This window comes from Excalfactoria chinensis, chromosome 3 (genome assembly GCF_039878825.1).
Source record: "Excalfactoria chinensis isolate bCotChi1 chromosome 3, bCotChi1.hap2, whole genome shotgun sequence".
NCBI lineage: Eukaryota > Metazoa > Chordata > Aves > Galliformes > Phasianidae > Excalfactoria > Excalfactoria chinensis.
The window spans coordinates 11,214,582-11,240,007 of NC_092827.1; the positions used below are offsets into that span (position 1 = coordinate 11,214,582).

The 25,426-nt window shown below is 36.9% G+C and overlaps 1 protein-coding gene across 1 annotated transcript; it reads right to left on the reverse strand.

The window, feature by feature from the left end:
• Positions 1-3,821: 3,821 nt before the first annotated feature.
• DDX1 (DEAD-box helicase 1) lies at positions 3,822-24,822 on the reverse strand. Its single transcript, XM_072331921.1, has 26 exons — positions 24,731-24,822; positions 21,500-21,551; positions 21,078-21,141; positions 20,450-20,479; positions 20,099-20,195; positions 18,866-18,913; positions 18,628-18,711; positions 17,647-17,730; positions 17,148-17,224; positions 15,781-15,853; positions 15,591-15,667; positions 14,647-14,761; positions 14,024-14,162; positions 13,525-13,585; positions 12,411-12,509; positions 11,629-11,718; positions 10,875-11,063; positions 9,060-9,111; positions 8,464-8,610; positions 7,700-7,791; positions 7,087-7,159; positions 6,558-6,630; positions 6,410-6,452; positions 6,087-6,182; positions 5,238-5,358; positions 3,822-4,995 (listed from the first exon to the last, which is right to left on the reverse strand). The coding sequence occupies exons 1-26, from the start codon at positions 24,744-24,746 to the stop codon at positions 4,865-4,867; spliced, it is 2,223 nt and encodes a 740-aa protein (XP_072188022.1). The 5' UTR covers positions 24,747-24,822; the 3' UTR covers positions 3,822-4,864.
• Between the last annotated feature and the right edge of the window lie 604 nt (positions 24,823-25,426).

Sequence of the window (25,426 nt, forward strand, 5' to 3'; positions counted from 1 at the left end):
ACTCAGATCACTTCTGGAAGCACTTTTCTGTTTCAAGCTGGCAATTTAGTTCTCAGTCAGGAATTGGTCTGTGCTCCTTTTTAACACTGGAAAGATCACATTTCTTACCCATCTTACTGCTGCCTTTTCTTCCCAGCCTCTTGTTGATATTTCAATAGTTGTAAAATGAAAGGAACCATGAAACTGCTTTGGTAATACAGGAATAAAAGCTAACTCGACAGCAGAGCAACAGGATAGGCAGCTGAGTACACACGTGGTCTAAGACTTAGAAAGGTCACTTCACTGAATGCTTTATCAGAAAAGAAGACATCATAATCTTTTAAAGGGTCATTATACAGGCTTGATAAAAACATTTCATACACAAACTCATACTTCTGGTTGTTTTGTTAGCCTCTGTGCAGTGTTTATTTGGACAGTTGCCCAGGGATTTCCTGCTTTATTAAAGACATCACATCCTAGAGTGTAGCATTTACATAACTCATTTAAGTGTGTAAGTAAGTACAGTAAAATACATGGAGGAAGCTTCCGATGCAATAGGTATTACACTGAAAAATATAAGTTTAACAGGGAAAGATGAACAGCAACCTTATTTCCATCCTTAGCTATAAAGATTAATTTAAAGTCATTAGGAAAAAAAATTGTACAAGGGCTGATCCAAAAGTAATGCCTCCTATCTGGCTGTGTTGGCCCATGTCAGAGGCACATGGTGGTGTGGCAGTAGAGGCTGTGTGCTCCTGCCAACATTCTGTTTCATTTTGTCGCTGTGTGACAGATGGCAGCAGAGGGGCAGTCTGACAAACGGCGTCTGCAGTGGAAGTGCTTGCGAAGCAAAGGTGTGCCACTGAATTCCTCCATGCAGAAAAAATCACACCCACTGACATTTGTCAACACTCGCTCAATGTTTCTGGAGCCCAAACAGGAGATGTAAGCACCATGTGCCAGTGGCTGGTGAATTTCAGGAGTGGGAACAGCGGTGTGAAAGACAAGCCCTGTTCCAGACAGCCACACACAGCTGCCACACCACAAAATGATGAGCACACAATCAGCTCATCTGTGTGGTGGATTAATAACAAGGAAACTGTGTACGGAGCTGAGTATCAGCTTCGGTGCATTGGAAACAATGGTGGCAACACTGGAGTATCAGAAAGTTTGTACCAGATGGGTCCCAAAAATAGTCACACAGGACCAGAAGGAGCACTGTAAGCAAGTTCATCAGGACCTACTGAACCAGTATGAGGCTGAATGTGAAAGGTCCAGAGTGGTGGTCAATGGTTTCATGTCTGGATGGAGATCGGTGACAAGTGGTGTCCCCAAGGGGTCAGTGCTGGGGCCAGTGTTCTTAAATACCTTCATCAGTGACGTTGACAATGGGGTCAAGGGCACCCTCAGCAAGTTTGCTGATGATACCAAGCTGTGGGGTGTGGTCAACATACGAGAGGGATGGGATGCCATCCAGAGGGACCTAGACAGGATTGAGCTGTGGACCCAGGTGAACCTCATGAGGTTCAACAAATCCAACTGCTAGGTCTTGTACCTGGACTGAAACAACCCCTATTACTACAATGTAAGCTGAAGGATGAAACCTTGCTAAAAAAAAGCCAGCAATGTGCCCTTGCATCCCAGAAGGCCAACCATATCCTGGGCTGTATCAAAAGATGAATGGCCAGCAGGGCAAGGGAGATGATCCTGCAACTCTACTTTGCACCGGTGACACTTCACCTGGAGTCCAGTGTCCAGATGTGGAGTTCTCAATACAGGAGAGACATGGACCTGTTGTACCATGTCCAGATGAGGGACACAAACATGATCCATGAAATAGAGCATCTCTCCTATGAGAACAGGGTGAGACAGCTGGGGATCTTCAGCCTGGGTAAGGCAGTGAGGTGACCTGGTGGTGGCTTTTTAGTGCTTAAAGGGAAGCTACAAGAAAGGAGGAGACAGACTCTTCAGCAGGGTCTGCAGTGACAGAAAAAGAGGAAATGGTTTCAAGCCTGAAGAGGGGAGATTTAGGTTAGATATAATGAAAAAATGTTTTACAGTAAGAGTGGTGAGGTACTGGAACAGGTTGCTTAATGTTATGGTTGATGCTCTGTCCTTGGAGACTTTCAAGGTAAGGCTGGATCAGGCCATGGGCAACCTAATCTAGCTGCAGTGTCCCTGTTCATAGCAGTGCAGATTTTATGGGGGTAGCATGCAGGCTTTTGTTCATCGCTGGCTGAAATGCAAGTTCAAAAACTACTGCAAACATATTACTTAAAATCTACATAGCAGATAGCTATAACGTAATGCTGATAACACACCAGCAAAAGCAAATTGGATGTAATTTCTGTTTTATTTTTTTTCCTCTCACATTGTCCTTCACACAACTCAAACAGTGACTTAATTAACAAAATCACTCATCTGGTTAAAACGATGTTTGTTCCCAAATATGGGATGACCGATACTTTCAAAGTATTCATTTCAAGCTTTATATATTGCAACAAGCAACAGTAAATAAAGTTTGACTCTGGAGGATTCTTCAGTACTTCAGGCCCTTTACTTGGTTAGAAGATTGCAAACAAAGCGCTACTGCAGCAGCAAGACTGCTTATGAAGCGTGAAAATAATACCATACATGATAGAGTTTTTTAATTAATGGCTGGTGATGGCATAAGAAGGGTTACAAAAAGTTTCAGGTGTCCCTGGCTTTATTACACTTTATCTACAACAGAAATGCAGTGCAGAGGGATATGCACTCATGCACTCCTTGATGTTCATCCACTGAACTCAGGAACCCATTTTCTCACCTTTCGTTTATCAGCCTACTTGAAAAGCATTTGTTTTACTAAATGGCTTAAGTAGGAACCCAGCGTATTGCATTATATGGATATTCACATATGGAAGTGACCACAGGCCTATTACCTCTTCAGATAGGCTAGGCACATTTATTTCTATGTCTGATTCCATAAACATGAGAACACTTGAGTATAGGTTTGTATAGCCAGAAGCAATTCTGCCTGCTTTCACAGTAGCAAAAAAGGAGTATACTAAGAAGGGGGCCCCAGCTCAGCAGTTTGAACACTGAGTGGCAAACACCATCTGTATCCTTTTCCCTTCCATAAAAGGAACCTTTATAGGAGTGTAAAGGAAAACAAAGAAAGATTACTACAAGTAGTTATAAATACTCAAACAGTTAATCACCCAGTAAGAATGTAGATTCTCTCAAGACACTGTACTGAAACCAATCAGTCAAAACACACACAGCTATTGAACAAGGGTGCTCCAATAACTGATAAACTAAAGGAGTTAAAAAAGCCTATACTATTCCAAATTCCCAGATGCTTTTATTAAAGCATGTTTAGGAAGAACAAAAACCTTAAAAACAGTAGGACCTTGCTTATTTTGTTTAGGATAATCTTGAATGTCCTTTATTTTCCCCTTTTGGGTAGAAATGGTAGAGCACAGCATGTGTACCTACACTGGGTTGTCTTACAGAGTTCCAAACCCAGTCTATTGTGATGAATACTTCTATTGGGCACTTATGAAAGCCTATCTTTTCATGCTGTTCTCATTTAGTCAGCCCCAGAAATCAACACTGAGAACAAAAAAATAAACACAGTTTTGACATATACAGTAGCAAAAATTAGCGTCGTATTCAGACAAGGAACAAGCTATTTAAACCAGAAGTTAGTGGATTAACCATCTTAGCAGCTTAAAATGAATGCTTATTCAAGCTGAAACAAGAAGTCAGTCATGAAGGAAAAGCCCTTTACTGCAAGTTTCTACTTCACACAAACAATCTTAATAACTTCATTTTTTTTTTTTTTCTTTTTTGTATTTTTTCAGGAGTTTGTTTCTAAGGAAAATAGAATAGGAAGAATATAATTGACCCAATTGGAAGCAGAAGACTCTAGCCATACACGAAACATCAGCTCCACCAAGAGGCAGATAATGGTTAGTCATCAATAAAGTTAACAAAAAGCACATTGGAAACAACTTCCTCTCTCCCTCCCCTGCAATTTCTTCCCACAGATTTAGAACAGTCTACATTTATATATGCATGCCTATACAAAAACACACAATTAGAGACTCAGTTCCAACAATCAAGTAAATGGTAACTATATGCTAACTACTCCAGCTACAAATGGCTTATCACTTACTGTTATTAGGTGAAAAGGCACACATATTCTGAAGTAAAAATAACCAAGAGACTTTATGACAGGGACAACTTTCTGAAAGTAATTTAGTAGAGTTCTCTTTGGCTTTCTAATTTTTTATTTTTTTTTAAGAAAAATCTTGTTTGCAGAGGAAATTATGCAGTCCAGAAAGTTCATGTTTTCTTTTAGTCTTTTAACATAGCAGCCATTGAAAATAATACAAAGAGCAATCTATCCCATCATTCCAAGTAGCTTACTGTGACATCACATCTAAATACTTTTCCTAAGAGACAGTCACGAGGGCAAGCTGTCTGAAAACTGATGCATCTTTAGAAGCCATAGAATTAAAAATGACATCACATGATTAGAGAAGCCATTTTTACCTATGTTCCACAAAGAATTCAATTCTTCATTGGAAAATTCTTACGATTTGCTTATCTGTATTTGTACTATCAATAAATCTTTTGATGCAAATAATGATTCTGTAAATTAACTCTCCAGGCAAGAACAAAAAAAGAACAAAAGAAGCTGTTCCATCTTTGACTTTTTATTTATCAAGAGCTAATACAGAGTTCGCAAAGCTGCACACACTGTTTATCATGCAAGAAATGTATTGAGTTGTAATCCTTTTCTTCTTTTCTAACTATTGCTACTGAAGAGACAGCAAAGGAATTTTGTATTTGTAGGAGAGAGCATTTATTAAGTGAAGTCGTCTCAAGTGTGGCACAATCAGAATGTTCTGAACAGCTGGTTAGGAAGATAGCCAAGATGCAAGAAAGATGTCTGAGCCTCCTTTTCAAGGGCAGCCAACTCTTGAACCGTAGGTGCCAGAATATCCACATGGCCTTTATAAAGTCCACCTGCCAAAAGATATCCAATGTAAATGATGCATTCAAAGCTATTTGTCACCACAGCTAGTAACATTCAATCTCAGTCATTCACTAAGTTAACAAAATGAAACATAGGCATACACACACTCCGACTATTTGCAACCCATAGGTTGGATGTAAGAAATGCAAAAGACAGCAAAGTCCTAACAGTGTCATTATGTAGCAGACAGCCACTACATAATAGACTAATTCAAGAGTAGTTCATTGCTTACCACCAAGGGCTCTTTTCTGTCCATATGTAACTTTCCCATCAAAGTCATCTACTGGTACTTTTATGTCTGGTTCTACTTGGGAAATAGTGCAGTTTAAGTGTTCTTCAATTTCTCCCAGCAACTGAAGAAAGTATAAATTGAATCACTTATATGTTCCAAGACTCCAGTTAGACTAACATTAAACAAAATACTTATAATAAATCTAAACCCACAAAAACCACCACACCCAAACTATTCAAATAAGATTCAATAAAAACTGTATATAGAGAACAGTTTTGTCTTAAGGACCGAAGGTTAATACTTTTTTTTTGCTCAAATTACTATACAATTCCATTTCCAATCTCACTATGTCTTTCCTCTACTTAAAGAGAAACTTTCATTTCATAGACTACACTATTTATGTGAATGGAGCTACTTTACGTGTCATTCACTCTAATAATAAAAAAAGGAAGCACTGTTAATTTAAGAAGCATTCATAGTTAGTATACATAACCAAACGAGAATTTACAGTTTCCAGATTAGAAGAATAGCGAATCTTTAGCTTTGTAATTTGAAGACATACTATCTAGACAAAATGCAATTAACACTCTGTAACTCTTGACAGTATTTCATTAAGATGATGATAGAGAAGTTGAACATAAGACCCATAGAATTGGCTAAGAATACCAAGACAGGCTTTATAATTGAACAAATAAGTTATAGAAAGTACAACTTACGGTTAAAATTCTTCTTCAAATGGAATTACACTTCAAAATTTGATTTATAAACTAAACAGTCATTTAAGACAGTGGCTACACACCACAGTCTTTTCAGAGCTATTAGAACATAATGGTCAGTGGAAAGCTTTACCTGCATTTCATTGTACCATATGGTACAACCTCCCTCTTCCTTGAGTCTGGTATTATAACACCCCTTTCCACGACTACTGCATACATGATACCAAACCTAGACATAAAAGAAAACAACTTTTAAACTTTCAGAAATAGCTTAGTACCCAAATTTTTAATCAATTCTGTCATGAAAGTGAATTCAATTATCTTTTCAGAGTCCCTTTCAGTTAAGGCAGGAAGAAGCAGCAATTTTCCATTACAGGCTGTTAAATCTGAGCATCAGCAGCAGATGGAACTTAAATAAATAGCATCCATTCGATTTTGCTTTTGAGTTATAACTACCTTTTCTTTCTCTTTTGCCACAAGGGAAATTGCCAGACCCATCCTGAAATGGAAGAGAAGAGGTTTTTCAACAACTATTGTCAATTTATTAAAAATCAAGAAAAGAAACTCCAAGAAATTATGGTGGCTTCTCTGAATGCACACATACCTTTCAGCTCTGCCTACTCTTCCAATTCGATGAACATAGTTCTGTTTTTCATCAGGGAGTGTAACGTTTATAACTGTACAAGACACAATCCAAAATATATGCGTGTATATACAAGCATTAAATATAAGCTAATGTCACAGACCGCACCATTAAAATAAATATGATTTTGATTGGTGCAATATTTCTCCTTAGCCCATTTATCAAGTGTGAACTTACGTTCTACTACAGCAGTTACACTATTACCTGCATTACCTACACTTAAAGCTTCCATTATAACTTCCCTATGATAACTTCTTTTTTTGACTAGTGTGAAAAAAAGCAAAAAATCCCCAGCAAACATAGAACATCAGACATTTGAGAAGATACACTGGACAATCAAAAATCCACCCAGACAAAGCGTTTCACATACATAACTGTTTCCTTAAGTTAAAGCTGTAAGTCACATACCTGTTTAAAGAGTTATTAAGGACTGCAAATATACTGAAGTCATATGCAAATTCAATAGCTTAGTTTAAAAGTTATGTCTTACCATAGGGAACACCATGAATATCAATTCCTCTAGCTGCAACATCTGTGCAGATCAAGAAACGGACATCTCCTCTCTGTGGAAACAGTCAGAAGAAGTGGTGAGCTAAATAAACCAAACCAACAACCAACAGTAGTCCTTTCCATTTACTTTGCCTTGATGGTATGTCTGTATGTTACATTAATCCTACAAATACAGCTCTTTTGTAGTACAACAGTGATTTTTGATTATGAAAAGCTTCACCAGTTTACACTGATACTTTTTCCCTATCAACATAAGACAACTATAAATCAATAAATGGCTTACATATTTAAACAATCACGTTGTTTTGATTTTTGATATTTGAGATACAGTAATTTTATAAAAGTTACGGAACTTAAGTTTAGCTTTATTTAGAACCCTCTACTCTATCAATGAAAATCTATACAGATCACGTTAACTAAGCATGTATTTCCACCAAAAGAACCTGCATCTCACAGAATTTTAGGAGCCAGTCATAAAACATCCAAACTAAATTTAAATTAAATTGAGGACTAGCAGCACAGATTAAAACAGAAGGTATGATTTCAGATATTGGGACATGAAGGAAAAGTCTGTAAGAGTCTTGCTGCATCACCTTAAATCTTTCCAGGTTCTGCTTTCTTTCTTGAGGCTTTCTGTCACCATGCAGACAGACACATGAGAACTGATGTCCTTTCCTATCAGGGCCTGAAATAGTATGCATTAATAACATCATACATAAGGTATAACACAGCATCATACAGCAGTGAAAGAGGTACATGAGGGCAAAAGCCTCAACTTGAGGGAATTTCATCCTTTAATTTATTTTCAATTAACAAACTTATGAATGATGCAGGCAATAGAAAAAAACAAGACATCTTTCCTCTCTACTTTACTAAAAAGGTTCTCTGCAGACATCCTCTTATTTCTTCCTAGTCAAAACTTACCTTGCTCCTCACATGTCCCTCTGTAGTGTCATGTATTTTGCCACATTTCCCTTCCATGTTTCCTCATGTGTGTACTTCTGCATGCCCTCACGTTTTCTCCTGTGTCTAGAGCAACTGCTGCTCCTTTTTACATAAGTTTAATCAGGTACTATATATGCTTCTTACTGGTTCTAATTTTTGTGCACAATGGGTCGTTTCCAGCCAGTTTAGAGCTGCCAGTCACTGGCATGAAGCAGTTCATGGCCTCCTTCCACATGCAATCTCTGGACCTCCCTTCCACAAAACCCCGACTCTTATGCCTGATCAATGTCAAAACAACCCTCAACTATAATTTATTTGTGTGATATCTGAGTATCACTTACTTCATCATAAAATGTTGTCTTTAAAATGAGCAAGGAAGGGAACAGAATAAGGTTATGATGAAAAACATTACCTCCGCCCTGTTGGATGAAGTATTGCTCCATATTATCACAATCTATTTTTGTCCTGCAGAAAATAATGGCCTGGTCCATCTTGTGTTCCTTGATTGCCCGAACAGTGTACTCTCCTTTTAGGATTTTGATAGCTTCAGACCACATTTCTAAGTTAAAAGTAAGAAAAGCCATGTCAAATCAATCATTTTAAAATATGAAAAGTCTTTTGAACATGCGTTTAAAATTCTCTAGCCTTCTGGTAGACAATTAAACATTTACTAGAAGAGCAAGTGTGCTAGACCTTCAGTTTTTTCCTCTCTTACCCATGTATCCCTGCTCCAGGGTAATGCAATACAGTAAGAACAAGACTACTCTGTTTCAGGCTATTTATACGCACAAAAAACCCACTTGTTATTTAGACATCTGCTAGATACATGCAGGTCTTTTTCTCTCCCATCTAATTATGGAAATAGCTCACTTCACTACTACGGAAATCTATAAATGAATACTGAGGAACACACCTCAAGACAACTATCTACTATAATTTAGCTTTACTTAACAACACTCAGAAGATCATTTTACAAATGATTACTATTTAACATGGAGTGCTGATTACCTGGAGTGTTTGCACCAGGTCGTGTATTGTCCTTTGCATGTACTTCATCAGTCTAGAAAAAAAACAAAAATAAGAACAAATCTTTAGTCACTTGACTGTAGCTGTGGCTAAACCACACACAATAACAAGAACCGGGGGGAAGAAAAATGCTAAGTAGTTGGTATTAGTTTAACTCAATACTTCTGTAAAAACCTGCATTGGTCTCAACACTGCAATCAAAGATTCTGTCCTCAGGCAACCTACTGAAAAACCACATTCTATTCTCATCTACAGGCTGTAAGAACAGAATTCCAGAGAAGGTCAGCTATAATCTGTCCATCTTTTTCAATGGTACCAGTTGTCTTCACATGCAATCCTGAGATTTCAAGTATTGTAAGTGCTTCTGCTTAAGAAATAATTTTTAAAATTAGGTTTAATGCTCTACATTAAAAAAAAAAAAAAAAAAGTTTTTGTTTGTTTTCCATAATAATCTAAATTGTTTGAGACAAGACTGGATTAATTACATAACAAAACATTCAGATTCCAAAGTTCTCGCTAATCTTCCACTATAATCTATGCATTCAGTAAAAAAATCCCTAGTCTTTTAGGATGCGTTCAGGTGAGAAAAACTACTTGTCCAGTGATCTAAGTGTTATATGCAAATAGATAATTTCTTAAGTCACGTGGAAGTTTCAGTTACTTAGAACCCTTCTGGTACTTAAATAAAGTTAAAGTCACTTTCTTAAGATATTTGTTCTCATGCTAAACTCCACTTAATTGACCAAGAGTTTTACATTTGTGAAAGAAGAGCATCTTGAAGAATCAAAACCCCAGAAAAGCCCTAGAATTCTGTCTCATCTTTAAATAACCTCAGAGGAGGCAGCAAGGATGAATGCATATGTACCTCCTGTAGCTGACAAAACTCCATAAGAATTTCTCTTTAAAAACTACCATACAAATTAGTACGAATAAAGTTGAGGAGTAAGGTAATTTTTGTTCCACTAACAGACAATTTAATCCTCCTTGAACTAAAGAAAAGTTCTGACTGAAAGCACACAAAGCAGATTCATAAAAAAAAAACAACCCAAGCAACTCTTCACATAGATCTGGAAGCAATGTACTACAACCACTGCTTAATAACAAGTACATTACTACTATGTTTTTCCCTATACTGGAGTCATATAAACTACAATGCAAAAAATAAATTCAAATTAACACTTAACCGAAAAGCTCTATCAGCCCTGACAAAGGAGAGTTCCACAGACAATGAGGTGTTAAGAGAACCTACTGACCCCAAGTGTTTAAGAGTTGCTAAAAATGAAACACAGTTCCAAATTATTCAGAACTTCCAAAATAAAGACTTAAGTATCAAATTTCCCACCCGAATATGGAAAGCTAATGCAGAATTTAAACCCTAGTCTCAAATGTAGTCCAAAATGAAATCTGTTCATCTAAAAATTGCTCATCTCATAGGTTAGAGGCAAAAAGTTCTCTACAGAATGATCCATATAGTGGCATTTACCTGTCCCTTCTGAATGTCTTTTCTGAACTAACTACAGCCAGGCTACAGTTAGCTTTGAAATGACTGAATAAATTGTCAAGTTCCTTACTACAAACCACTATTCCTCTAGGATTTTCCTAAGTTAAGGCTGAGCTTTTCAAATACAGTGTTATGACATTACCAATATCATGCTGCTGAGTAAATGGAACAATCTGCTTCATACACACTAAACTTTCAATAGCTGGCAAAGATCCCATAACACTAGGCCTCAGTTCTGCATGATAAAGTAAATACTGGCAAACAAGTAATCTAAGTTCTACTTGTAAGCTACTTACTCTGATATGATTCTTGCCAAGCCTTTCCCAGAGTTTGTCTGTTTTCGGATTTACAATCACAACTACATGGTGTACAGTTTCAGGGACAGAATCTTCTCCTTTCAAATCAACCCAGGTAGGAAAATGCATGATCTTTTCAGATAGTTTTTTCACATCAAAAGAATGTAGTGTTGCAGAGCACACAATCACCTAAGAAGAAAGAAAAGTCATATGAATGCCAATGGAGATCAGATCCTAGCAAAAATCCAAAAGCAAACAAAGCAAAACAACACACATCACATCACAAAACAAAAAACCCCAGAGGAATGGTATGTGGTAGCACACTTCAGCACAGAGTCTTCAAAACCAGCTTTCTTCATCATAGCATCTACTCAGCTCATAAGCCAGGACAAAAGGGAAGGCTTACTCAACTAACTCTCCTAGAGAAACTTAAATCACTGGAGAGTAACAAAAATATTTCTACTAAGATGATTATTATAGCATCAGAAACAAGAGCATAGCTAGTCAATGAAGTAGTCAATCATTTTTCAGATTCATTTTTATCATATAACTCAAATACTGGTAAGACACTGAGCTCCAGATCTAGGATCCTAAAAATACACGTTCCCAGGCAATTACTGAACCCAATAATCACGTGTTGCTTGTGAGCAAGAGCTGTAATAAAGCATAAATTATTTCAAAGAAGCAGCATTCTGCACCATGCAATAATTAACTGAAAGCAGCTGACTAGAGAAATCAAGGACAGACATTATACCTGAAGTCTCTTGCCATCTGAAGTTATCTGTGGAATTTGGCTGTGGATCCTGTTTATGAAATCTGAATAACCTTGAAGAAGAAGGCCATCCTACAAGGGAATAACATGTAAAAGGCTGCAGTTCTTATTTGTCAGTCAGTCAAATAAGCTATACGCTTTAGACTTAGAGGTTCACTCATTTAATTAGCTGAACAAGCCAATGCCTAGCTGGAATATTATTACTAAGGAGAAAAAAAGAAAAGAAAAACATGAAGTATTTGCAAGTACAGCTGCAGTGCTTCACAAGAAATTAAATATTTGTTTCAGCTGCTTCGACTAGCTAATACTGTGAGCCATTTTATCTTTGTCAACAATTGGTGGTACTACAACTCATCAGAAAAATGCACACATTTCACAGCATACAGACTAGGAAATAGGTTGACTTGAAGACCTGCTGGGTAAACAAAAATGCTTTCTTAGCGTTTATTTTTTCAAGCTTCCTGAATACCATGCTGTACAGAAACAAGGATTGAATTCATTAATCTTAAGAATGCAGTCTGAAACATATTTCTCTATCAAAGAAAAATAAAACAGCTTTACTGGAGAAGCTATAAAAAAAGAAGTTATGTAGATTACTATGCTTAGAAATAAAAAATATAGAAGTACATTAATCTAGACTGCCTTAGAGGCAGCTAAATGTTAAGTGCCAAATGCTACAAAGCTATTAGTTGCATTACATCTTTCATAAAATGCTATACTGCATTTAAGAATAGAAATTAAATATCATTTAGTTCTCTACATACAGCCTCATCCAGAACGAGGAATCTAACTTGAGATAAATTAAGTTTTCCTGTTGAGACCAAGTCATCCAGTCTTCCAGGAGTTCCAACAACAATATCCACCTATAAAATACAGAACAGCATTTGTCACATAGCTAATACCTCTTTTGCTTACACTTCTATTTGTGTGACAATCAGCAGTGTGATGCTCTATTTTCTATCAATTATAACAAAAAAATTCTAGAGTACTTTGTATTGGATGGATGTCTTGTGGTCATCTGTCCCCTACATCCGCTATCACAAGCAAAGGTTACCTTCCAATTTAGATTTGCTAGAACCACACCTGATAAAATTTTCAGCATCCTCAGGAAAAGAAAATCCCACAAAGTCTGCAGGCAACAAATTTATTTCATTCCCATTTAAGAAAAATTAGGCATACCTCTACAGTTAGACATCTGTTAAATCTACCAATGATAGAAAGGAACTTAAGATTTTGCCAGATAGAAGGGTGCACCATTATAAACTTATGATTCATACGGAAATCCAGCAATCTTCCAGTTCAAGCCTTTTTAGAAGAAACTTCTGATTTCAGCAGTTAGAGTCATTGTAAAAAAAAATTCCCTCAATACTGACAAGGTATCACTTCCAGAAGTTAAACAACAAAAATACTTTGCTACTACCTAAGAGACAATTGAATCAACTATACATTTTATGCTGCGGAAACCAGACTGGCTCCTTCTGTGTAAGACTTGTTTGGGATAACGTTTGAACCTGACAATCACAGACGAGTTTTACTTGCATATATGTGAAAAAGTAAGAAATCTGTTTTTATCTTGGTAATTAACAACAAATATCTAAAGTAACATTTCTGTTATGTCTAAGTACTGCTGAAAAATTTAAAATAGAATTTGATGAAGTACTACAAGTATTTGTGTTTAGAATTCAGTATTTACTTCTGTCACAGAAATAAAAAGACAAGTGCTAGAATAGAGCAACACTACCACACTATGGAATGCATGATCTCTTTTTCACAGGTACACAGCAGTTACAGGAAACCTTAATACTATTCTCTAAGTACATTATGAGCTATTTAGAAACTAAACTTTTAACTTATATGAACAAAAGGAATGCATCTTACTCCTTGTTCCAGCACAGAAAGTTGATCTCTTGCAGCAACTCCACCAATAATCAACAGCTCCCTGCAACAAAAGTTACATCAACATATTTGATTATTTTTCTATTCAGGAGAAAAACTAAACATCGTGTTGAAGATTGATTCTACTATTAATAGTTGTGTTTAACATTTCTGAATAGTAATTGGGAACAAAATAGTAAAAAAGATGATAAAAAGATCTTTCCTTCTTATGCAGTATATAGTACTTCAATTTGAGAAGCTGGAAGTTCATGTAATCAGTGCAACATTTGTACTACAAGTACACTGATCTAAACTGAGATGGCCTTGTATACAGCAACCTGCTGGAGTCTGAGTAGCTCAAAAAAATCAGAAGGTTGGATGGCAACAGATATTACTGAGAGGATTATCACTGCAGATTAAGGTTCATTCAGCAACCCAGTAGAACAAGTCATGTCCATGGACAACACTGTAAATACAATCTAGGTAACAGAGGTATTGTTACCTTAACTTGGGATTATCAATGTATTTTTTAAACTGCTTCACATTGTTCAAAGTTTGTTCTGCCAGCTCTCTCGATGGTTCTACAATCAACGCTTTTGGAGCATTTGGAAGGTTCTGTGTTTGAACCACCTGTGCATTTCCTAAGATTTAGAGAAAAAATAAATAGAAAAGCCATTAAGACAAATTATGTATCCATTCTGCGATGTATTACAGTAAACAAACATAAATCTAAATAGTTCATTAAAGGGTGATGTTACTGCTTTAGATTAATGTTCAGATTATAAGTAAATCTTGCAGTGATAATGGTACACTGGCCATACAGCATAATTTTTATTGTGGAGTATATGAAATAAAAAAAGTGTTTGTTAAGAGAACATCCTGGAACAGCTTGAATTATTTAAGAGAAGTTCTGCTACTTAATTCTGGACTCAAAGCATTAATACTACTTCAGTTTAAGCTGAAGATGACCGAAGAACTTCAAAAAAGCATTGATTTTGCTGTCACTAAGAAGATGCTTGAAATCTAAAATGAGTACTGCAGTACTGTAGAAATGAAACTAAACCAAATGCATTCCAAAACAAAATCTGAATACACAACTAAGAGAAAATTAAAGGTCAAACCTACCTGTATGTTGTGATTTTACAACATTGCCATCAGGAGCTTTGCAAAGACCAATATATCCATCTTTTGGTGGAAATTTGAAGTCTTCTTCACCAAAATTGAATTTCAATTCAGCATTCTAGATTTCAACAGAACTGTGTCATATAGCTTCAAGAGTCCACGTAAAACAAGCAACAATTCCACAGGAAACTACTCCCTTGAGAAATCAGTTACATATTCTGTGGAGACAGTATATTATTCTCCCCCCCTAACCTCTTTCATATCGTTCTTTCCCAAGAAGTCTAAAACCTGTCCAGGGATTTTGTACTCAATTCTAGCTCTTAAATTCTATATCAAAGTATTCAAACATTTATAGAGACATTGAAATTGCAAAACAAAATTTATATTCAGTTGATATTCAAGGACTAACCTCAACTAAATGAGAAGAAAAATCAAGTTTTGACTTTTACATTTCTCTGAACACTAGAATGTTCTACTAAAGCCTTTGCTCAGTAAGACATCATCTCAGAGAGACTGTAAGAATAAAGACATACTGCTCCACTAACAGAATGTTGAAATTGAGAGTAAATGAAATAGGAAACGTAGTTCAGGTAGACCACAAAACTTGACACCATTAAGTTAACTGTTTATCTCTACAGAATCACACTATACCAAAATTATTATTAATAGTGGATGACAATACTCGCTCCACACTATTCTACCCTCAAATTCCAATTTCAGTTTTTCAGCTTGAATTTAGATACCTGGTATATAGCTTGAGCAGTGCCTGTCAACGCTAACAGACTTGTGACAAATTCAGTAGTGAATTACTAGTAGGCTGAAGGAAACAGCATAAACGTGCAACTACAGTAATTGCAGGCAAGTATGAGGATTTTATTCATAACTACTTAGTTACTGGAAGCAAATTCCACCATCTTGCACACAAATCTGTGACATTCCTAAGTTACCTTCAGCACACAAGCTGCAAAGAGTGGCTGGTTCCTTATATGTGGTGGAAATTCAAATGCAAGGCCAAGGTCTTTCCCTGAAAGCAGGAATTGTACAGTCAGACATCATGCGTAAACATCCCTTTTTCCATAACCTTCAAGCACACAAATAAAGTTAAGAAAAAAAAAAAAAATAGTGAATAAAACTTACCATTTTTGGAAAATTTAATTTGTCCTTTATCTATGTCTAGATAACATCCAATTGTATCATGCATGGTGAATTCCTATAATGATGAGAAGACATTTGTGAAACTAACAAGGTTTAGAGTAATTACTGTATTAGGAGAACTTTGTGCTTACACTTTTGCCCATTTTTACAGTCTTCACACTTCTCCCCACTAAATACTTACTTTCAAGACACACATGTTCTACCTTTATTTCAATACTACCAAAATAAACAGCATTCATATTTTTGATTTGATCTTGAATAAACTGCCAAATTTATCTTCAATACTCACAGCTTCACTGCTGCCTTAAATTTACTTGAACACTGACAATGATAAATTCAAGTCTTTCACATGGAAGACTTCTGCATTATGAAGAAGTGCATAAATTGTACATTTATTAATCAATTTAAATCTAAGCTTCAAGCACTGAACACTATAATAGAAACCTATTTCATGACACTATGTGAAGAGTAACTGTTCTAAAAATTATGAAATGTGTGCTATATATACTTATATACTTGGAACAGATAGCTTGACATCTTTTGATTGCAGGAGTATTTAATAAAAACCTATCTGCACTATGAACTGCTCCAAGTTTGAGAGATCAGATGTCACTATCATAAAAAAACCTACAAAACAAAACAATACTCAAACCTGCAAGTTTTACAATACTGACAATTCACCAATAGCACAAACATTTCTGTTGTATTTATTCATAGTTACTTGTTATGCTCAAACATCTGTGAACTCCTGACTCGCACGCTGCACAAAAACCACCACAGTTACTTTCAAAAATACATACTAAATATATATACAGATAACAGTTTTAGTGGTTCCACTGGTCCAACTGATCCACCCATGGATGATTACTATGGCTTTTTTGGCAGAGAAGTACGTATTTTGAGTTTTTAGAGTTTTTTTTGATTATCAGCAATCACTGGTATATGGGTTTCAATGGCCTCACTTTCCATACACTACGGTTTGCAGATGGGTGTTCAACAAGCTAACAGTGAAATAAGTAAAGATATAAATCCAAGAGATCAGTTAAACACTAAACTATAACACACAGAAAAGCTTCATCTTCTAAAAAGTCATTATCATTGCTATCTACCCATTATCTTAAATCCCAATATGCTAACTGCTTCTGTTAAATTCATTAATATGCTTTAGTCCAAAACAGTTTGAGGTTTTCTTGGTATTTCTGCATAGTGATTTTACCTTAAAAAGTTAGCATGGCTGGGAAAGACAACTGATTGATACAGCTAGGAACCAAGACACAAAATCTCTACTAAAAGGTAATGAATTTAGAAATGAATAGCAACATTACTATCAATAAACAGTTTAAGCCTACCTCACCGTAGCTGTCAAATTGCTTGTTGTGAGACTTCTTACCAGTTCCACCAAATCCAAAGCCAAATTTATCAGTACCTGAAGAGAACAAAGAGTAAAGCTTTTTACTATTTGGTTGCCAGGTTACAGTTTTCACCACACTTTGCTATCGTTTATACTGGCAATTTCAACTTCTAATGTAAAAAAATACTATCTAATGCTAAGTGAAGACTTCTAGTTTTGACATATTCTAAAACATAATCTTTGTACAAGTATACTGATTTATTTCACTAGTCACTGGCCATCTTCATTAAAATACTGAAATAAAGGGAAAAAGGACATTAGAAACACTAGCACCATATACAGATTTTCTCCTTTAAGTGGAAGATTTGTACACATCTTGGACTCCCTGATACTGCTACCCTTCCCCAGTCACCCTTCTTTACAAGAAGAGAAAGGGATTACAGACATTTCATAAAGGTGACTGTGAGAACTGTCTATGTATACATGAGGAAACTCACCCAAATCTAGTGAAGCCTGCATAGTTGACCAACCAACTCTGCACAAGCCTTGGTCATGACAAGACACTTCGTAGTAGTATTTTCCTTTAAAAGAAAAGAAAAACATTCAAAACAAACACTAAATTTTCAATTTCATTGAGTGGACCAAGGTAACGTATATCCTTCCTTCCTCTACCGTAAGAGTCATAAAGACTCCACTCTACTGTGTTATGGTGAAAGGGTTCCATGTATACTTATGGACATGCATGGAGAAACATATCAGAGAACAGCAGTCCTAAGAAAGGTAAAGTGTGTGCTCAGAAGTAGTGTATAAAAGTCTCTACACAACCAATAAGCAAGAGATCAGTGTTTCTACAGAATTCACAGCATCTTTTCAAAATCAAACCAACGGGGATCTGACAAATTAGTCCAAGATGATCAGCATGTGCTAGCACTGACAACTAACTGCATGATTTTAACCACATGAATGTGGTTATTATGTACAGATGCATTATAGGATTGTGTGCACATCTGATGAAATAAGACTGTTCAAGGGTCTTTATGAACACTCAACTAGAATCACTGTAGCATCAGTATGCCTCTCTGCTTCCAAGTAACAGCTGGGACCAGCCATCCAAATGCTGCTCTTACCAAGGTAACCACAAAATTTGTGTATGCATCTGTATGGGGAACATGTAAGGAAATAATTCCAACATACAGTGCAGTTAGCTACTTCCTATTAATAACATCTGAACAAAATACGTTCAAATGAAGATTGGTTATAAAGGCATCTCCTCTGACTCCACATCCTAACAGAGAAGTTCAAAACAGACTGAAGTACTTCTCTTTCCAAAGTCTTTAGCTAGCAGTAAATTGAATAATTGAACATTTGCTTAGATAGACAGTAAATTTGAAATGCAATTCTCTACATTAAGAATGGGTGACAAGTGAGCATTTCAGCTGAAATTTACAGAGAGCCTCTGAGATACATTTTGTCCTTACCTTTAGTCACACCTCTAGTTGCTCTGCATCCATGCCATTCTTTTACTTCTCTGCTTTGACAACACAGACCATCTGATCCAATTGCTGAAGATGACAAGAAAGCTTTAGTTTAAGAAAACACTTCTTCAATAGCTTAAAAAAAATAAAAAAATCTTTGGGTATATTCTGGTTTTATTCTGCTTCACATTGTCAACATTTAAACATAAAGCACAATTAAAATAGTATTAAAACAACTCACCAAAAGCTGATCCTCTGTCATACGGGTTCATCTGCCATTTATTGAGCACTAAGTTTGAAAGACAACAACAGAAAATGCATTCAGGCAACAAGGTAAGCCTGGAGAACTCAAACTCAAAATTCACATTAGTTCTGCAGTCAAGCTTAATATTTTGGGAAGACAGCCTTATTCCAAATCAATTCAAATACCTAGGTCAAAGTGAACACCTCCATCTTTGACACAGATGTCCAACACAAAGGTATTCTATGTAAATTCAGATTATTCCATTAAAGACAGCACAGATTAAACTGCTTAAAAATTTCATTGAAGACACTAAAGCCAGAGGTAGAGATTTTCTTTCTTTCTTTCTTTCTTTAGTTGACTGCACTGTCATCACTGTAACAGTAGCTATAACTAACCTCTAAGTTGACAACTTGCTTAAGGTCTTTCTTTGTCCTTTGTACAACTACAGTCAATGGTAAATCTCAGTCTCCAACTACTAAAGACTGGACACAGCTACCTGCTTCCAAGCTGCTAGTCTATTTAAATATTAGAAACTCCCATATTGTAAGAATAGCACCATGCTTACAATCTATGCTGTATCAACAAGTTTTGGTCCTGTTAAATTGAACTGGCAGCAGACATTTCCTAATTCAAATTTGTAGTCACCCAAGGTGCTGTTATACAGTTTCCAAATCTAGCAAAATACAGAAGAAATACAAGATTTACTCAGCACAGCATACTTGAAGTTACTACACTGTTGCCCAGCCAGATAAGTCAGTCTACACCTGAAAAGGCTTTTAACTCAAGCTTACATAAGAGGCCCAAACTGAGTATGAGATGCCACTGCTGATGTCTCACTTGTGCTAGCAACAAGAAGACTTAAAAAACAAACAAACAAAAAAACAACCAAAACCCTCATTTGAAACTGGTCATTACAACCATTTCACATATTCTAAGGGATTAAACTAGCATGACTTCAAATGAACACTGAATATGAAGCACGGTGGATTTGTTAACCTTAAGTTAAAGGCAACCAAGACCGTGCAGTCCAATGCATACCAGTTTCTTCCATAAATATCACAACATTTGTACTTGTAATTTTATGTCATCTAGAATAATTACATTCTACTCACATTGTCCCAAATAAAAAGAGAAGATCCATTTTAATTGCAAGTAGATTTTCTTTTACTTTAGGGTATTATGGAATCAACAGTATTCTAAACCTTAGAAGTGGTATGGAAGAGAACTTACCTGCCCCACCAGTTTTAATAGTTGCTTTCCCTTTCTTCCCTTCCATTTGGTCCTTTAGTGTTTCATACACAATTTGGATAACTGGAATGCTGAAAGCCTAAAATATGAATTTAGTTTGCTTCCACAATCTATACAGACATTCTCAGATATACAGTCAGCCTAGTTTTCAGTTGCAGCAGCCATGCGTTAGAAACATTTTAAAACAAGCATAAGCATATGTTTAAATACTTATATAAATGTATGCATATTCTCTTGGCATGTTAAGTATATACCACTAAGCACAATGCCTCCTGTGGCATAAATACTTTTATTCTACTACTTTTTGTATTAGATTTAAATTTGATTACTTACACCAGTTTTTCCACTCCCTGTTTCTGCAGCCTATAGGAAGAAAAATTTAAGAGTTTTCTCAGTTTCAACATTCACAGTAAGGATTATTCAATAATTCTATTCATACTTTTACCTCTGCATAATATAGAAAATCTTGGAGTAATACCACAGCTTCATATAAATCAGATTCAAATACAAATACACAAAATCTTTTCAATAAACTTGGAACATGAAAGCCTGCAGAGCTTACCAAAAGAGCTATCTATACATGAATCAGAGACACAGATATGCAGAAAGCATAATAATCAGGTATCTTCAAGGTTACTGGCAATGAAGGAGTTATTGAGACACTATCAGTCATTTTCCACGCAGATCTGTATCACATGTTTACAACAAAGAGCAGATAAAATCAGATGGATTTCATTCATGTAGCAGTGCCTGTCAAACTGTCAAACAGTGAAGCATAAGAAGAATGAATTCTGTTTGAAGGAACAGCTGGAACCACAGTAGGAACTCGAAGCATTTTTTATCTAAGGACGTACTTTTGATAGAAGGGCTGAAGATCTAGTGTAACTACACTGGTTCCATCACTTCTGGAAGGATGGAAATAATGCAGAAAGAATTTTCAAGGACTGTCCTACATACTTACCATGAGTACATCACCACCTCCCAGAATCAATGGGATAGATTCTGCTTGAATATCTGTAGGAAGACTATGTGAAAAAATCCAACATTAACATAAGCAGAAGTTATTTGAAAACAATTTTTACATGTACAAGAACTCACAAAACCCACTTTAGCATATACCACATCGGCAAGATTTGAAATAGCAGGTAAGAGTTATTTTTCCTGGCTTGCAGCTAAAGAAATGAAAATGCCAAGACTTCCAAGGAGGGTTTAGAACAGGTCATGTACTTTAACAAGCAGGGACAATTCGAAGCAATGAATTCAGCTGTACCCTGATGAGATGGCTATATCATACATCAGTACATTACAAGAAAAAGAGAAGTTTATTCTCCGATTTCCTTTCCTTAGATAGATTTTGCCAGGCCCAAAGGTATGCCCACTTACAGCCAATCCATCTCCTCCACTGCTTGAGCTATTTCAGGCATAACACCCATTTCTGTAAGGGGGAAAAAAAAATAATAAAAAAAATAATTAGAAAGTAAGGAAAATACACATAAATACATATACAAATAACAAGCAGTGTTAGTTACCTCAACAAGGCCCAAAATGAATCATTGACACTTGGAGATATTCAACCACAGACAAATGTAATAAGGCGCAATTTTTGGCAACAGTATATGCAACTTCCTCTACAGAACTTGAGTGATTGATAAGAAACACTCTCCATTCTCCAGTCTACCTCTGGTTGTTCTCCCCAGCTTTAGTAGTAAAGCAAAGAACCAGAGAATTCTGGATCCTTTTCCTCTGGGAAAAGCAACTAACATAATAAATAAATGAAACAACCTTGGAGCTAGGTACTACTTCAAGAGTGCATAATTTTCATGTTTGCAAATCTAAGAGAACAGGCTAAACAAACAGCAGGACAGACTTTATTTTTAACTGAGAACTTTCTACAGTTAAAATACAAACAAAAAAGGGAGTATGTTCGAAAAAGGGACTTGGATGCATAAGTTTCTTCTCACCAGAACTTTCAATACATAGCTATAGCAAGCATATTAACAAGAGAATGCTTCAATTTTGATACAGTCAGTAATCACATCCAGCTTCGAATGCTTTATTTGCTTTGTTACAGTTTCTAGTAAATCCATCAAAGCCTGATGCTCATGCCTTCACAGGTTAAAAATATGAAGTCATATAGAAAAGGTTGTTAAGTCCATACACAAATTCTCTCTCTCAAATTGACACTAATAATAAAAAGGCCAGTACTTATTTAATGACAATATTCCACCATCAAGAAAACCGATGGTTATCTTTCCAGGTCCATAAAGTCATGCTAACTCCCTTAAATATCAATATACATGTTCTTAAAGAAGGTTTTTACATACTAATCTTCACACTGTCCCATGTTGGGTTTCTGTGTGACCATATATTTTTTTCTCTAACCATGATGATTCTGTGATTCTATATATGTATATATACAAATACATATATAATACAAAGACCTCCAAGATCTAGTCCAACCATCCACCTAACACCAATATTTCTCCACTAAACCATAACCCTCAGTAGAACATCTGAACATTTCTTGAACACCATCAGTGACAGTGATTCAGCCACCTCACTGGGCAGCCTGCTCTAGCACCTCATCACTCCTCTGGAGAATAAATTTTTCCTAATATCCAACCTGAACCTCTTCTGGTGCAAATTGAGACCATTCTTTCTCATCTGCATTGCCAGTTGTATATACAAACATACACACATGCTTATATATGTACATATGTACACAAAAGTGGGGCAATAAGAAAGGACAGACTCTTTACCAGAGTCTGCTGTGATAGGACAAGGAGAAATGGTTTCAAACTGAAAGAGTGGAGGTTTAGACTGGATATAAGAAAAAAGGTGGTGTTTTTTTGTTTTTGTTTTATTTTCCCCCATAAGGTTGGCAAGGCACTGAAGCAAGTTGATGTGGCGGATGCCCTGTTCATAAAGACATTAAGGGTCAGACTGGATGCAGCTCTGAGCAACCTAATCTAGCTGCAGATGTTCCTGTTCATTGCATGGTGGTTTACTAGGTGACCTTTAATGGTCCGTTCCAACTGAAATAACTACATTACATTTAATTAAAATAACTATCTACAAAATTAGACAAATTTTCCTCAACTATACAATCCCGTCTGCCATCTAAATTCATCTTTTGATCTAAGGAGTTACAGTATTTTCTTGATGATGATGATGTTCATTAGTATCTTCATTTCAGCTGAGACATTATTGTTTTCTTCTTCAGACTGTCTGGTATGTTTTGGTTATAGGAGAAAAATAATATTAACACAATGATGTTTATAACTGCTACTAAACAGTGTTGTACAGAGCCAAGGTCATCCTAGTTTCCCAGTAGAGGAACCAGGAGAGGACAGAATCAAGACAGCTAGCTTAGACTAACCAAGGGGATATCAGTACCATATGACATCATGCAGAAGTTCTGAAGGGGGTGGGAGTTCATCTTGCTGTCTTTCACTGCTAGGTGAGTTAGTTGGGCATTGGTCAGGGTATGGTAAGTAACTGCTTGTGCATCACTTGTTATATACATTCTTACGTACCTATTTATATAAATATATATAGATACACATGTCATAATTATTATTCTTTTCTTTTTCTCCATCTTAGGAAATAGTTTTATCACAACCCATGAGTTCTTGTTTTTTGCCTTTTGATTCTCTCCCCATTCCCAGTGGGATGGGGGGCAATGGGCAGCAAGCAAATGACATTGTGGTGTTTAGCAATCTGCCAGGTTAAATTACAACAGTTATTTTACTGCCGCATGTCAGGCCTGAAGGGATAAAAGAACAGCAGATCTGACCAGACTGTGTTAACACAGGGTGTTCTGGTAGTTAGATAACTGTCATGATGTCAATTTATTCCCTACTTAAGGAGCTCCTTGAGTCTTCTCACGGAATTTTATTGTGTAACACCTTGCTTGCTATTTATTTTCCCTGCTGTACTGTCCTTATCTATATATGTGTGGAGTAGGGGGGAGGAAGGGAAGGGAAAAAACACGACCAGTGAATTATTCTCCCTCCTTCAGGAATAATCATAGGATGTCTTGGAAGGGTCCTTCAAGATCATCTAGTTCCTACCCCTGCTACAGGCAGTGGTGCCAATCACGAAACCAGGCACTCAATCTGGTATCCATGAATAACTTCTTATATCATGGTTTGCATATGTATTTTAATCCCTAACACAGAAGCAGATTTCTCCTATTAAAAACATTAAGTGACCACTGTAATACACAGATCAGTTATTACAAGCCCTCTGTTGTTGAAGCCTGTCAGCCTGAGAAATAAGCCTAGATTTTAAGTAGTCCTAATTAGCCAGAGGCCTGAGTACTACCTTCCCGCTAAAACGTGCGAATTAACTCCGACAAATGTGCCTGAAGGCCTGCAAAAGACCAGGAAGAGGCACCTATACCCCCGCAAGGCCTCTCGACCTACGACAACCACACACTGCAGCGGGCCTGCACCACCCTGACAGCGCCAGCCAGCCGCCCGTCGTGAGAAGACGGCAAACGCCTCCACTCCCACAGGACGCCGGCAGCCCAAAGCTATGAGAGATGCCCCAACACTTCGCATCAACGGCGCAATCAACCAACCCACCCCCTCCTGCCTCAGCTCCACGTACCCGAGAACGCCGCCATCTTCACGCCGCCTCCAGCCGCTCCTGCCTATCCGCAGTGCGCAAGTGCGAAGCATGTCCGACGCTGTATGGCTCCGGCCGGGAAGCGGGGAGAGCCGCCTGTACGGCCGGGTTTAAACGTTCCGCGTGGGTTTGGGATGGGAGTCAGGTTTGCGTTTGTGTGCAGCGCTGCGGTGTTGTGTCCTCGTCATTCACGTGTGTCTGGTTTTTGGTATAACGCATCTTTGGTACAAAGCGCTGTGTGAATAAAAGTACCTTTATTTATTTATTTATTTATAGTTGGGATAACGTTGAGAGAAGTTAAAGGCAAGAATTTTGAGGTCGTTGCTATAAGAATGCAATTAGATTCCAAACGAAAGGCTTGTTTTCTCTAATATTCAGTAAGGGCTCTTTTAGTGCTCTCAGGCCTTGACTGCATTCAGTGTTTCCTCATAGAACCATATCTGTTCCAACTCCTTTCCATGCCAGGCTGCTCTCTCAGTGCCACCTGCAAGACCAGGCTGCAGCTACATGTATTTTTTTGCCTGGTTCTGTGTGGAGGCAGGAGCTGGACATGATGATCCTTATATATCCCTTCCAACTTGGGATATTCTATAATTCTATAGATTTCCCTGGTGGCTCCTGTTGCAAAAGGGCCTCTTTACATTAGTCAGCTGCTTTCCTGTTCACCTCCTGGGCCGT

Bases quoted from the DNA above. Each gene is read 5' to 3' on its own strand.
- DDX1 (XM_072331921.1), bottom strand. The intron at 21,142-21,499 runs GTAAGTGGGCAT...TTTTTCACATAG, and splicing joins GTGGAGGAGATGGATTGGCT to TCTTCCTACAGATATTCAAG. The intron at 17,731-18,627 runs GTAAGGACAAAA...TTTCTTTTAAAG, and splicing joins AACTAGAGGTGTGACTAAAG to GAAAATACTACTACGAAGTG.